Consider the following 15912-nt stretch of genomic DNA (forward strand, 5'->3'; position numbering starts at 1 on the left):
ATTTAAAACTTTTGAGAAATTTTGTGATGCTAAGTTATAATTACTAATATTTATTCAATAAAATAGAGACAGATATAAGGAGAATAGAAAATCAAGAGAAATGATATTAAAAAAATTAAATATGTTAAAATATTCTTATTATTTTTGTGAAATTGTACGCGATTCTCTCTTTTTTCCATGTCATATCACTTTTCTATTAAATAAATATGGATATAGTCACACCATAGAGACTTTTGATGCACGATGTAGAAATAATGCAAACAATAATTAATTAACCATAAAGTTCAATAATAATTTATGTCACAAACTTTAAACAACATCAAAGCAAGTAAATAATAAGAATCTAGCACAAGTAGCATTAAAAGGTTTGGATTCAGCCTCTCTTTTCTAAGAAAGAAAAGACTAGCGTACAAAGTATAGGATGAACCGTGTCAGAGCGATGGCCAAGATGAGAGATCCAACAACAGTTCCAGTGCCTATCCAAACATTTTTAAAATACACACTTAACAAGTAGGTCCTGTTTTTGTTCCAGGAGCTCTCATAGTAATCATTCAGCAGTCTGGAGAGGGGGTCGAAACTGGAAGGTATTTCTACCATTTCTCGGCAAAGCGTGTTAATAAGCTTCGCCACAGCATCACTGTCACCTAGCTTGCTAATAATAACTTTATTTTCGATGAGCAAATCGACATCTTTGTCGACGTCCACAAGAGAATCTAGTAGCTTAACGTAACGGCAAATGTGCTCTTCTCCTGGATAATGTAACTGCTCGAACACCATGAGGTTTCGGAGGAGACATTCAGTGTTGTTGTCGATCTCAAGGGGAGGCATATGTAACTCACCTTTCTTTTCTACGATCCGTTCCTCTTTTGAGAGACGTTCCCAGGCTCTAATGTCAAGCAAGGATTCATCTGGCAACGCCTTGAACTTAATTCCTGCCTGCTGCAGCATGGTCGCGCTATAAAGTGTTTTTATCGGCCCTCCCTTTTCTAATTTTAAATCCGGGTGCTTGAAGGATAGAAAACATCTCACCAAATCAGTGAAATGTAGTATTGTTTTGCTGGGCTCGTATTTCCTTTTGTACTTCTCAAAGTACCGAAAGGAAAGATCCATGAGAGAAATGCAATCGGTCCTGCTCATCGCAAGCTTATATAATTCATTAAGAGTAGAGAATGGCAGCTGATTTTCAAGCAATATCAAGTCTCTTCGAATCGCGGCTCTCAACCAGGGTTTACCTATTATAAAATCGTCTTGATATTTGCTGCTATCACACAGGTATTCTTCATTCCTCAAGAAGAGCTCGAAGATGAATACAGCGTCTAACAGAACCATCTTCACAAACTGATCGCCGCTAAGCTTCGAGTTAAACTTGGAGGTATCAGCTACATAGCGACAGCAGATGTCAACTTCTTTTTCTAAAATGGTGCTCAAAAGTGCAGTCAAAAGTATTCCACTTTTCTCCTTTTCCACTCGCAGTTTGAAAAATTCTTTCAGATATCTCAGTTTCTGAATTTCCATAGCCTTCAGTTTTTCGTTATTATGGTGAATAGGGCCAATAGAAATTACTCGAGGAGTGAAGGCGGCTTCATTCAAATCACGAAGTGCAGCAGGAACTATATAGATACATTGCTCAGACCGAAAGCTACTCTCCAACTCATCTGGAATTCGAATTAAAATCTCCTTGCACAAATTTTCGATTCGATTTAAAGGGCTTGCTAATTGAACGATGTCTCCCATTTGTTGAAGCTTTCTGATCATGTGACAAATAAACAACTGTAATTAACTAGTAATGGGATTAACTTCAAATTAAGCAGCAGAAGGAGAAGGCGCTAAAACAAACAAGCAACAAGTTGATAATCGGTATGGCAGTACTTGGGGGTTCGATTTGTGAAAATCTCATGATGGCAATGATTTAATAATTCATGGAATCATTTCTCTGTTTTTAGGCCAAAATTAATGGAAAAAGGAACATGAACAGCAACGAAACAAAACTAGCTAGTGCACAAAGAACCCTAGTATACCTTGGCCTGAGAAGCGGAGGCACTTGATTTTCTGGATGCTATACCGATTCTCCCTCGACCCTTGTCTTCTCTCTTGTGCTCTTCAGTACAAGCTAGTACGTACGAGTTCTCCTGTCTTTCCACTCTCGGTATAGTCCCTTCATTTATAGGCAATAATCAAAGTTCAATTCACTCTTTGTTTTTTAATTAAGAAAATGCATGGCTGTAAGGCTGTTGACCTTTCACGGTTTCACCTACCTAAACATGCAAGTTGCTTTTTTTATATATATATCCATGTCTCCAGGAAGCTCAGTAAAAGCATATCTAACCGAAATTAGAACATCTTTGAGACTAAGGTTAATCGAATATTGATTTATTTATTTATTGAGAAAAATTGATATGTTAATCGTACAACGTCTCCATTCCTGTTCCTTTAATCCATAGTTGTGAGATTTGGCTTGAGTGTGACTCTATAAAGAGCTCATGTTATTATGCTGTTGGGTAAACCGGTATGTCACCGAATCAATTATTCAAGTTGATTTTTTTTTAATTAAAATAACTTTATTTTATTTTATTTTTAAAAAAAATCTCAATGGTTTTGACCTAACCATCTTTGAATTGGGTTGTAATTCAAAAGGTTAAAAAAAGATTGTTTAGTTTACTAAAAGAAAGACATCACTAAACTAAGTATAATGCGACAAAAGATGCATGTTAAAATCACTGCTGGCGGAGAATTAAAAAAAAAAAACATGTACATTTTTATTTTTATTTTACCTTATTGCAAGTGACAATAAGATAGCCATCGTTCACACAGCAACATGTGAATATATATATAGAGTATGTTAGCAATAGAGGTATTTGTTTTTCTTTATCATGTTTAGTTTAGTGATTATTTATTAATTTGATGGCTTAATTTAATGAAGGAATATTTAAATCCTAATTAAAACAATTTATTTATTAATTAATGAACTAATCCCATTATTGAGCTCAAGTCCTTCAAACCTCCTATTAAATTGAAAAGCAATATAGATTATTAATTTTTTTAACTACATATGGCATGTGATCACACCACTTGTCGTGTATTAGAGAATATGTGATGTAATTCAATTGAGGTAAGGCTTAGGTCATTGAGTCATGAAACAGTCTTGGTCATTTTTTATTCTCACATCATTATTTTAGTTAAAGGCAATTTATTTCGATCGAATTGACAAATCTTAAAATACTCAAATTCAAATACCCTTTTCTCTTATTTTTATATCAATAGGCTTTTTGCTTATTAATAATAAGCTCCTTACACTTGTAGTAAAGTTTATTAGCTACTAATATATATTGTTATTACATGGTTTTGATACTATTTGTTTTTATATTTTAAAAAAATAACTTTTTTTATTTCTTGATTTACTTCAAATTAATTTTTTTGTATTTTTAGATTATTTTGATTTGCTATTTTAAAAAATTTTAAAAATATCATTTTAATATATTTTTAAATAAAAAATACTTTAAAAAACAATCACTATTATAATAGTAAATGATTTCTATCTATCATTAAAAACAAATTACTTTATTATTGAAAACCAAATTAATGATATGTCTTCAATATCTTGCAATTAATCATGAAATTATAACAATTGGGACAAAAGCATCTTGCAACAAAATTCAATTTACATAATCAAATACCTTTAGCGACTAGCTAGGCTATGGAGATTGTCATGGCAACGAAAAGTACTCGTCTCAAGAGGTATTTGGTGACGACAAGGCGTGCATTAGTGACAAAAGTACTCGTCTCAAGATCCTTAATTTATTTGAACCCTCAACTACTTTAGTTAGAATCATTTTTAATTTACATTTAATAAATTCAACATGAGTAGATTTAATTATTATATTATATTTTATATTAAAAAAATTCATACACTTTGGAATTTGCGATATGAGACAGAGTTGGTATGATGATTGCTTCATTGCTGAGACAACGACTTGGCTGGTCATTGAAAAGTTTGTGTGAAGAACAAAAAGAAAAGCTTTCCTCAGTGTGAATGCTCCTACATATGGTTGGCATATTATCATTAGTTTTATTCGTCCAAAGTTATCTTATATGGATTGCTATTATTCCCATGTTCAAGAGGTCATAATCACCTACGGAAAAAGTAACCAAATTAACCTGCAGCATTTGCATAAGCATTGCTATGACCAGAAGAGTGAGTTCAATTTATCATAGAAAGAACATGTGCTAGAAGTCATGTGACTGACCCCCATGCACTGGAGCTATGTTTGCTGTGTGGGTTGCAGGAAAGGACCCACACGGATTGGTGTTCCCTTTAAACCATTGACGTTGTTGCTTGGATTGACTGTGCCTACTGCCTTGAGTTCCTGTGTTATGAAACCTATGTCCTATTTTTAAATTTATATCTATTCTTAGTATGGCCTCTCTCCTGTCACAATACTTGTAATGGAATCTGAGGGTCCGACATTCTTCAATTGTATGATCGTTTCTATTACAGTGCTCACAGTGTTTTGTTTGTGGAATTATTCGACGTAAGGTTCTTAATGTTGCCTTTGATCCTTGGAAATTACAAATTTCATTCTTATGCGTATCATAAATCCCACAGATAATAAAATTATGCATGGAAAATTGTTAATCATCATCCATATCCGAGGAGCATGGAGTTCATCTTCCTTGTATGAAGTTATGTTTTTTAGTTTTTATTTCTTCTTAACTTGGTTCGAGATTTCAGCTGCTTGCCTTTATCTTACCTGATCTTAACCAATTGCGATACATTGCAGGTAAAAACTCACTACAAGCTCCATCATAATCACTCTCACCAAGTGCGTTGCAAAATCTCAGAACATGATCATGGAATAACAGTCCAGGCAAGAACAAAATGCGTGAAGGTGAAAACTTAATTTTTGACTCTTTTGGAATATTGCAATATCTTGCCTACATATGATCTGGGGATAAAGTTGCTAGAATACTATGGAACTTACGCAGGCTTTCATGAAGGAATTGTGGGCGTGCGAGTTGGGGGGACAAGAAGAATCGTCCTTCCACCGTTTTCTGTCAGTACATTTGTATTTCTTCTAATGATTATTGTGTTTTATATTGACAGTTAGCACTGTTCTTCCTGTTTATATTTTTTCTGATTTTTAAATTATTTTTTATTTAAAAATATATTAAAATAATATATTTTTTTATTTTTTAAAATTTATTTTTGACAAGAGCACATCAAAATAATTTTTAAAAGTTTTAGAAAGCACAAAGTGACAATAAAAACAAACAAGTCTTAAGAAATTGCTCGGTAGTGTAGTAATTCAACAACAAAAGAAAAAATTGTTTGGTTAGATAAATGACTTTTATTTTTTATATTGAATTTAATACATAATTACATTTCAAATTTTAATTTTATAAAATTTAAAATAACCTGGTTTTCATTTCTAGATACTTGTTTTTTTTTTTTTTGCATACAAAAATTCATCTCGAAACAGTTTTAGTCAAATATATATTTTTTAAAAATCACAATTAAATACATTTTTTAAAAACCTGTTTTTTTAATTATAATCATAAAATTATTACAATATCAAACACATTAAATTATCATACTATGCAAACGTACAAATGTTTAATCTCATCTTCGTAAAGCATGCATGCTTAACATTATCTATCAAGTGATTGTGAATTATTTTGCAAAACTCATTTCCTTCTTTACCATTTTTGTGAGATCCCACATCGGAAGCGAGCGTCCAGAGCCAGGGCCTTATAAATGCACGCTCACCTTGACTAGTAAGACGCGTTTTGGGGTCATACGTGGCTACCAAGAACAAAACCGTGAGGGGGACCTGGGTGGAAGCCCTGGATTTGGGTGGACTGGGAGGCCCAAAGCGGACAATATCTTGCTAGTGAGGTGGGGTGTTATATTTGGTATCAGAGCCGAGGACGGCTTGTCTTAAGGTGGGGGGATTGTGAGATCCCACATCGGAAGCGAGCGTCCAGAGCCAGGGCCTTATAAGTGCATGCTCACCTTGACTAGTAAGACGCGTTTTTGGGTCATACGTGGCTGCCAAGAACAAAACCGTGAGGGGGACCTGAGTGGAAGCCCTGTATTTGGGTGGACTGGGAGGTCCAAAGCGGACAATATCTTGCTAGTGAGGTGGGGTGTTATAATTTTTCTCAAGGCTTCGACTGGCAAACACTCAAAGAATTTATGATGTGCACTAGGCCGACGCTTCCGCTAGACTTGTTGATAGGCTGGGTAGCATAATGGATTAGCCCGAGCTCTGTAGAATCTGGGCGGGCCTGCATTGAGATTGTCAGCCCATTTACCCATCCCACAAGGCCCATACAGGCCCTATATTATCATGATCCTAGCTCAGGCCTATGTGGCTTACGCTCAGTAGACTTGACCCGTACATTTAATGTTTTCTTTTTCAAAGTCCGAACTGAGATTCTCAACATATTGGTCCATCCTATAGGCCCACATATCCTTATATTTACATGAGCCGAGCTCGGGCTCCTGTGTTTAAGGCCCATCTGACCCCACCAGTCCATTTAAAGTTTCTTTTTAAAATTATATATAACCGGGACGAAAAGTGTATACAAATTTCGTGTCTATGATCGTTCCTTCATTCCGTTGATGCTTGATTTGTCCAAACATTTGATTATGAAACAAATATAGGGATTTAAGTTAACATGCAAGGTAAAAAAGATTAAGTGTGCATGTACTAGAAAGAGAGATAGGCTTCACGGTGCTCTAATGACACATGCAATCTCCTTTAGAAACCGTTTGGGAATGCGGTGCAAACTGCATTTCTAAAAAATTTATTTTTTTTGTTAAAATTTAATATAGTTTGTATGTTTTGGATCGTTTTGATGTGCTGATGTCAAAAATAATTTTTTAAAAATAAAAAAAACATCATTAACATATATTTCAACATGAAAAGTTATTTGAATAACAACCGTTACCACATTTTAGTGGGCAAACCTAGCTATCCATGGTGGCGATAAATACGCTACGAAATGCTCTTTAGTATACGATAGCGCGTGTAAACTGATTTTTGATGGTGTGTCGTTGACCCCTCCTATCTCTTTTCCTTGAAATTCATGACCCATCCTAGTCATTCTAAGTTTCAAAGCTATCCCTTCTTCATTGCACTGTCATTTGAATTTTGATTCTAATTTTTTGTTCATGGTTTTAAAGTTGTTTTTTATTTTATTTTTCAATTAAAAACTTCCAAGTTATCCTTTTTAAAAAAAAAAATATTCCCTCAATATTTTAATTATTGTTTTTTGTTAATGATTCTTTTGTGAAATTGATTTTTTTTCAATTTCATCCCTCGATTCAAAAATATAAAAGGTCCTTTTATTTTTTTTAATTTCTAATTTTATCCTCATTCTATTAATTTCTATTTTTTGTTGAAGATCTTTTTGAAAAATTATTTTCTTTTCTTCCAATCTTATCCTCCAGTATGGAGTTTGTTGGGAATTGAACTTTGTGTTTTATTTTTGAATGAGTTATATCAGTTTTTTTGACTCAAGTTGAAGATTTGAAAAGTTAACTTAGGTTAACATTATCCTTTTTTTAAGGTTTATTTTTTTACATTGATTTTTGTTTTTTTGCAATTTTATCCTTTCATATTGAGTTTTATTTTTTAAATCAGGCTTCATGATTTTCTTTAATTTCCTTTCAATTTGACTATGCAAATCTCATCATCTAGATTGTAGGGTAGGCGGGTTAGCTCAGGTCGACTCTGTTTTTTGGGTCATTTTTTTAATTTAATTTTTATTTTATTTTATCCTTCAACATTGAACTGTCTTTTTCCTACTTTATGTTTTGTTATCTCATTTGCATGATCCAAGTCTTAGGGTTTGACAAGTTTGCCCATTTTACAAGTGTCTTTTTAATTAATTTTTCTTTTCAATTTTATCTTTCTGACGTACTCAACTACTCATCATTTTCTTTTTCCTGTTTGGTGGGTTTTTTTTCTTGCTCTAATGAAAACTTCTTTTTTTGTTCAATCATGTTAATTTATTCTCCTTGTTTTTTTTATTTAATTAAATTATACAAACTTATTTGATTCAATTGGATACAGGAGTCATGATTTTTTTTTTTAATGTTAGAACACCCTTGCTCCAGCCAGCAGTAAAGCGCGCCAAGGAATTAGTTAATATCTAAAATTGGTCCCCGTCTTCCACCAGAATTTTTGTTGTGCTACAAAGATGAAGGCGAAGAGTCTGCAATCGACAGCAACCCTCAAGGATCCTAAGGCTTCGGCCTTAGGCTTTCCCATAATCTGTACCTTTATATCAATGCATTATAAAATAAATTTAATTTGAAACAAAAAAAAAAATCATCTTTTAATTAAAAAAAAAGGTTAAAACTTACTCCCGAATACCTCCAGACCATGTAGTCAATGAAATATACAAGGGACATAGTGAGCCCATGGGCATTTTTGAGTCCGTGGCTTTCTTTCGTTGACTAAAATGTCTTTTTCGCTACTCTGTTGGTTATGGCCTCTTTGTTCAAGTTGATTTGATGTGTTTTTGAAAAAGTCTATAGTTTTAGTTTTAAAACTTTGCGATCCAGTCAAGAAATTGAGTCATTAACACATATACTAAACCGGGGGGGGGGGGTGGGGGGTTCACTGTTCCCCCACATACGTGATTCTTCCCCATTTTTTTTTTTTTTAACTTTTCCCTTTTTTTTTCTTTTTTTTTCAAAATTACTTTTTTTTTTCAACTTTCCTAATTTTTTTTTCATTTATTTTTTCTTTTGTTTTTTTCAAAATTATTTTTGTTGATTTTACTTTTTAAATATTGACCTGGTTAAAATTTTTGCTTTGTAATTTTTTTCTTGAAAATACTGTGGATTGCTGCGATGTTTTTCCACATAGTTTTTCTATTTTATTTCTTTATTTTAAAAAATTATATTTTTTGATTTTTTTTAATATGAAGCTGATTGAGAATTTAGTTTTGTAATTTTTTTCTTTAAAACATTGTTTATTGCTACAGTGTTTCTCTGCATGATTTTTTTATGATTTTCTCTAAAATTATCTTTTTTTATTTTATTTTTTAATATTGAGCTGGTTAAAAATTACAGTTACAATATGTGAGGAAAGCACTTTAACTTTCCTCGAAAATTACTGTTGGTTGCTACAGTGTTTTTTCCCACATGGTTTTTTTTCTGTTTTCGTTATGTTTTTCCCTAAAATTATCTTTGTCAATTTTATTTTTTAAATATTAAGCTGGTTAAGAATTGTAATTACAAGTAAATACAAGTTTTTCCTCAAAAAACACTATGGATTGATACAGTTTTTCCTCACATAGTTTTTTTCCAGTTTCTTTTGTGTTTTCTTTTTTTGTAATATTTTTTTCCAAAATCATTTTCGTTGATTTTATTTTTTTAAATATTGAGTTGGTTAAAATTTAACTTTGTAATAAAGCTTAATCATGTGGGGAAAGTATTGTAGCTTTGCTCATAAAACATTGTGGATTGCTACAGTGTCTCTCCGCATAGTTTTTTTTGTTATAATTTTTTTTAAATTATCTTTTTCAATTTTATTTTTTTGATATTGAGTTATTTGTGAATTACAATTACAAGTCATTACAAATAAGGCTAAATCATGTGGGGAAGCACTGTAGCTTTCATCACAAAACACTGTGAATTGCTACAGTGTTTCCAACATGATTTTTTCCCCCGTTTTTTGGTGTTTGTTTTTTTTTTCTAAAATTATCTATGTTGATTTTTTTTTAATATTGAGCCGATTAAGAATTTAGCTTTGTTATTTTTTTTCTTTAAAACACTGTGAATTGTTGTAGTGTTTTTCCATGTGATTTTTTAATGATTTTTTCCAAAATTATCTTTGTCGATTTTTTTTTTAATATTGAGTTGGTTAAAAATTATAATTACAATAAAGCTAAATCATATGAGAAAAGCGTTGTAGTTTTTCTCATAAAACACTGTGGATTGCTACAATATTTCTCTAAATAGTTTTTTAGTTTATTTTATTGGGAAAAACGCTATAATTTTCCTCACAAAACATTGTCAATTACTGCAACATCTTTTCTCATGGGTTTTTTTCCTTCCAAAATTATCTTTGTTGGTTTTTTTTTAATATTAAGTTGGTAGAGAATTTAGCTTTGTATTTTTTTTTTTTTGCTTTTTATTAACTGAAAAGCTAAATTATGTGGCGAAATCACTGTATCTTTCCTCACAAAACACTGTAGATTGCTACAAATCATTTTATTCAGTCTCTAAGTTTTTGATCACCAGCACAACTTCTTTTTCCGTCATGAAATATTTGCTCCATCATACCTTTAATTTCTATTACTTATTTAGTGCTGGTTCACAATTATAACACTATCAAGTGCATTTGTTTTATAAGCCCGCGGCAGCGCGCGGGCAAGTCATCTCGTTATTACTAGTTCAACAAGTTAATTACCACTTAATCCTTATGATTTATGAAAATAAATAAATTAATGCCTATAGTAAAAAAAAAATTAAATATAAATTTGGGGAGGACAACCATGCTTAATTAGTAGTATTCTGTTTAATTATTTTTTTCCTGATCAATCTTTCCATACTCTCTTGTCTCTATTTTTTTTTTCTTTTTTCTATTTTGTAAAAAAAATATAAAATAGAAAATAACGTGGATAGACAAAAAGATTAAGTTATAAATAGATTTAAAATTATAGGGATTAAATTTATAGTTTTTAAAAGCAAGAGAACTAATATTATATTTAACTCCTGGTTCAACTAGTGTATCAGTAGGCTAAATTTAGTTCAATGGCGTTATAATACATTAATATTTTGCAACATGTAAAGTGTAAACTCAAGAATGTTAAATTGATATATACAAAAAATGAAATGGTGTAGGTGACTAGCTAGTTAAAATCACTCCAAGAATGTCAATTTTTCCCTCTAGTGACTTATTATTAATTTATGTATCTTGTTTGAATCATAAAACTAGATTAGATTATGGATTGTTTCACTGGATTTCTCTCCCTATCCAATCCCAGTTTTAAATCACTCCAAGTTGTTAGATCAATAGTTATAAAACTCACATTGGCGGGTTGATACAGGACTTGGATTGACTCGAACCAACTATGGTTAACTTGTGTAACCCATGATCTAGAGTATAAGATTGTGGTAACCCTATGGAATACAAATCAAAACAAATCAGGAAGTCTAATTCCAATCAACCAAATATTAAAGGTGTAAAATGAAAACAATATCAAATTAAAAAAAAAAAAAGAGATAAAAACAATGACTAGAGTAAACCCAGATTGGTGGCTTGTGCTATATCACGGGTCAGGCCAAATTTTCATAACATAAAAAAAAGATACTTAGCGACGATAGTGTTTATAAAGAAGAAGAAAAAAATCTAAAATCTGGGTTATTGACTTGAAGTGATCCAATAAGCTCGGTTAAATTAATAATATGATAAAAAAAGCAACAACAATAAATAAGTTAAACAAAGAAAATTATCAATAATTAACTATAAAAAATAGTCGTTAATATCATACTTGGAAAGATAAGAAAGGAAACTTTGTCGGAAACTCACCGTCACTCCATTATAGAACTGCCCCACCACTACAAAGAGCTCATCGAGATTGTTCCAACACTACTGTAAAAGGCTATACGACTACACCAAAAAAGGATTGACATGACGCAAGAGCAACGAACCGGAAAGTAAACTAAATAAAATATCATAAAGTGAGCATCTAATGTTATATTTAAACAATTCATTTAACTTAATTCAGAAAAAAAATTTTAAAAAAAAACTATTATAACAGAGAATGACAAATAAAAGACCCGAGGAAACCCGAGTAGTTTTCAAGATTATTGAAAAGTCTTATAGGAAGAAAATAAAAAAAATAACGGAGCCCAATCTTCAATTAAATTAAATTCCGAATGATGAAATTGATATGGTAACCTATTTTTAAATTTTGTGTTAAAAAAAAAGACTAACCTCTATTTTTAAATTTTTTTTAATGTTTTATTTTCCTTGCTAATGGGCCTTGATTTTATATACAGTTATAAAATACGGTGTCACATCGAAACTACTGATGAGCCTTGATTTAATCAAATTTATGCTTTAGTCACAAGATATGCATCCAAATTAAAAGTTCCACTAGCTGAAGATTTTGGAAGTATAAATTATAGGAAATTATAGGGGTGAGTAAAAAAATTAAAAAATTGATTAAATTGAAAAAAATAAAAAAGTCAAGCTATGAAAAAAATTGATTAAATTGATTAGAATATTTTAAAAAATATTCGGTTCGGTTTCATAAGTATGAAACCAAAAAATCGAACTGAAATTAATAAAAAAATCAAACCAGAAAAACCGAGCCAAACCGAAACCAAACCTATTAAAAATTACGAAAAAAAATCCAAAAAATAATATAATTTTTGGTTTTTAATATAAAATAACCGAACCTAACCAAAACTGGTCAGTTGGGTTTCGGTTTTTGTTCTAAAACAACTTAACCAAACGGAACCAAAACCGTTCGGTCTGAACCGATTTTAATTTTTTTTTGTATTTTTTAAAATTTTAATTTGATTATTTTTATAAGTAAAAACCAAACCGAACAAAAAATAATCACCCTAGAAAATCCACTCCCTAAAGAATTAATTAGTTGAAGTTTCAAATCTTAATCGGGTTGTATAAGAGAGAGAGCCTTCTTTGAACCCATATAATTTTTGTGTTAAGCATGTTACAGCGCCTGCAGATGAACACCTCCATGATCACAGCTCCCATATTACAGCTTCTGCAGATCAGTATCTTCATGATCACAGCTTCTCCAAATCAACGCAACATCAAGCCACGAAATCTGCTATGAAATATAACATCTCCAGCCCATTGTATTCTCACTTTCTTAATTCAGAGAGCTTACTAATTATACAACTATAACACGTTTATTAAGATTACTTTTGTATATATATGCTTTATAAAAACACTCGTGTTTGAATAATAATAGAGGTGAATTTTTCTGCATATCTCACCTTCGAGCTCATTGTCATAAATAAATAGAAAACAAATTGTAAAAAAACAATTAATTGAAATGCTGACCTAGTGAAGGTTTACATGATGTAGTTGTTGATGTGAAAAATGAGTGATTCCATGCGAGTCTCTTATAACTAAATAAATATTTATTTTAAAAAATTATATAAATAATCTAGTAGATGCATTCATGGATTAATGGGATATGTTTAAAACTAAAAGACGGTTTGATCATATCACACTAAAATAACAATTAAAAAGAACCATAATTTTTTATCCGGTCTTTTGGCTGCGCTTAAATTTTGACAAGAGTTTTTAGATATTGTTTTTCTTATAATAGCCATTGCTTTACACCTGTATAGACCGTCGAATTTTTAAATATAAAAAAATCTCATTGATACCCCCGGTTTTGGTCTTTTTATGAGAGTCGAGTTAACAATAAGAACCATTTGTTTTTTTCCCGGTATGTTTAACTTCATAAAAAGAAAAAAAAATTATTTAAAACTTTTTAGAAATTTTGTGATGCTAAGTTATAATTACTAATATTTATTCAATAAAATAGAGACAGATATAAGGAGAATAGAAAATCAAGAGAAATGATATTAAAAAAATTAAATATGTTAAAATATTCTTATTATTTTTGTGAAATTGTACGTGATTTTCTCTTTTTCCATGTCATATCACTTTTCTATTAAATAAATATGGATATAGTCATAAAGTTCAATAATAAATTATGTCACAAACTTTAATAAATTATGTCACAAACAATAATTAATTAACCATAAAGTTCAATAATAAATTATGTCACAAACTTTAAACAACATCAAAGCAAGTAAATAATAAGAATCTAGCACAAATAGCATTAAAAGGTTTGGATTCAAGCCTCTCTTTTCTAGGAAAGAAAAGACTAGCGTACAAAGTATAGGATAAACCGTGTCACAGCGATGGCCAAGATGAGAGATCCAACAACAGTTCCAGTGCCTATCCAAACATTTTTAAAATACACACTTAACAAGTAGGTCCTGTTTTTGTTCCATGAGCTCTCATAGTAATCATTCAGCAGTTTGGAGAGGGGGTCGAAACTGGAAGATATTTCTACCATTTCTTGGCAAAGCGTGTTGATAAGCTTCGCCACAGCATCACTGTCACCTAGCTTGCTAATAATAACTTTATTTTCGATGAGCAAATCGACATCTTTGTCGACGTCCACAAGAGAATCTAGTAGCTTAACGTAACGGCAAATGTGCTCTTCTCCTGGATAATGTAACTGCTCGAACACCATGAGGTTTCGGAGGAGACATTCGGTGCTGTTGTCGATCTCAAGGGGAGGCATATGTAACTCACCTTTCTTTTCTACGATCCGTTCCGCTTTTGAGAGACGTTCCCAGGCTCTAATGTCAAGCAAGGATTCATCTGGCAACGCCTTGAACTTAATTCCTGCCTGCTGCAGCATGGTCGCGCTATAAAGTGTTTTTATCGGCCCTCCCTTTTCTAATTTTAAATCCGGGTGCTTGAAGGATAGAAAACATCTCACCAAATCAGTGAAATGTAGTATTGTTTTGCTGGGCTCGTATTTCTTTCTGTACTTCTCAAAGTACCGGAAGGAAAGATCCATGAGAGAAATGCAATCGGTCCTGCTCATCGCAAGCTTATATAATTCATTAAGAGTAGAGAATGGCAGCTGATTTTCAAGCAATATCAAGTCTCTTCGAATCGCGGCTCTCAACCAGGGTTTGCCTATTATAAAATCGTCTTGATATTTGCTGTTATCACGCCGGTATTCTTCATTCCTCAAGAAGAGCTCGAAGATGAATACAGCGTCTAACAGAACCATCTTCACAAACTGATCGCCGCTAAGCTTCGAGTTAAACTTGGAGGTATCAGCTACATAGCGACAGCAGATGTCAACTTCTTTTTCTGAAATGGTGCTCAAAAGTGCAGTCAAAAGTATTCCTCTTTTCTCCTTTTCCACTCGCAGTTCGAAAAATTCTTTCAGATATCTCAGTTTCTGAACTTCCATAGCCTTCAGTTTTTCGTTATTATGGTGAATAGGGCCAATAGAAATTACTCGAGGAGTGAAGGCAGCTTCATTTAAATCACGAAGTGCAGCGGGAACTATATAGATACATTGCTCAGACCGAAAGCTACTCTCCAGCTCATCTGGAATTCGAATTAAAATCTCCTTGCACAAATTTTCGATTCGATTTAAAGGGCTTGCTAATTGAACGATGTCTCCCATTTGTTGAAGCTTTCTGATCATGTGACAAATAAACAACTGTAATTAACTAGTAATGGGATTAACTTCAAATTAAGCAGCAGAAGGAGAAGGCGCTAAAACAAATAAGCAACAAGTTGATAATCGGTATGGCAGTACTTGGGGGTTCGATTTGTGAAAATCTCATGATGGAAATGATTTAATCATGCATGGAATCATTTCTCTGTTTTTGGGCCAAAATTAATGGAAAAAGGAACATGAACAGCAACGAAACAAAACTAGCTAGTGCACAAAGAACCCTAGTATACCTTGGTCTGAGAAGCGGAGGCACTTGATTTTCTGGATGCTATACCGATTCTCCCTCGACCCTTGTCTTCTCTCTTGTGCTCTTCAGTACAAGCTAGTACGTACGAGTTCTCCTGTCTTTCCATTCTCGGTATAGTCCCTTCATTTATAGGCAATAATCAAAGTTCAATTCACTCTTTGTTTTTTAATTAAGAAAATGGCTGTAAGGCTGGTGACCTTTCACCTACCTAAACATGCAAGTTGCTTTTTTTATATATATATATCCATGTCTCGAGGAAGCTAAGTAAATGCATATCTAATTGAAATTAGAATATCTTTGAGACTAGTAAGGTTAATCGAATATTGATTTTTTTCTATTTGAGAAAAATTGATGTGTTAATCGCACAACGTATCCATTCCTAT

At 32.1% G+C, this 15912-nt stretch overlaps 1 protein-coding gene across 3 annotated transcripts; it reads right to left on the reverse strand.

Moving 5' to 3' along the window:
• Nucleotides 1-252: 252 nt before the first annotated feature.
• LOC7485202 (UPF0481 protein At3g47200) lies at nucleotides 253-15667 on the reverse strand. Of its 3 annotated transcripts, XM_052445799.1 has the most exons (3): nucleotides 15513-15667; nucleotides 14334-15264; nucleotides 253-839 (listed from the first exon to the last, which is right to left on the reverse strand). In XM_052445799.1, exons 1-3 carry the CDS (start codon nucleotides 15633-15635, stop codon nucleotides 403-405), a joined length of 1491 nt encoding a protein of 496 aa, XP_052301759.1. In that variant the 5' UTR covers nucleotides 15636-15667; the 3' UTR covers nucleotides 253-402. The 3 variants fall into 3 exon arrangements, with proteins under 3 accessions (XP_052301759.1, XP_052301760.1, XP_024438068.1); XM_052445800.1 differs by lacking the exons at nucleotides 14334-15264; nucleotides 15513-15667 and adding an exon at nucleotides 2019-2173 and having other exon boundaries at nucleotides 253-1747; XM_024582300.2 differs by lacking the exon at nucleotides 253-839 and having other exon boundaries at nucleotides 13761-15264.
• Nucleotides 15668-15912: the final 245 nt, after the last annotated feature.

This window comes from Populus trichocarpa, chromosome 12 (assembly GCF_000002775.5).
Source record: "Populus trichocarpa isolate Nisqually-1 chromosome 12, P.trichocarpa_v4.1, whole genome shotgun sequence".
Classification (NCBI taxonomy): domain Eukaryota; kingdom Viridiplantae; phylum Streptophyta; class Magnoliopsida; order Malpighiales; family Salicaceae; genus Populus; species Populus trichocarpa.

Coding starts and splice junctions, on each gene's coding strand:
- LOC7485202 (XM_052445799.1), bottom strand. CDS start 15,635: ATGGAAAGACAGGAGAACTCGTACGTACTAGCTTGTACTGAAGAGCAC. Junction 15,265..15,512: donor CCTCCGCTTCTCAGACCAAG/GTATACTAGGGT, acceptor AGTTAATTACAG/TTGTTTATTTGTCACATGAT. Junction 840..14,333: donor ACGGATCGTAGAAAAGAAAG/GTGAGTTACATA, acceptor TAGAAAAGAAAG/GTGAGTTACATATGCCTCCC.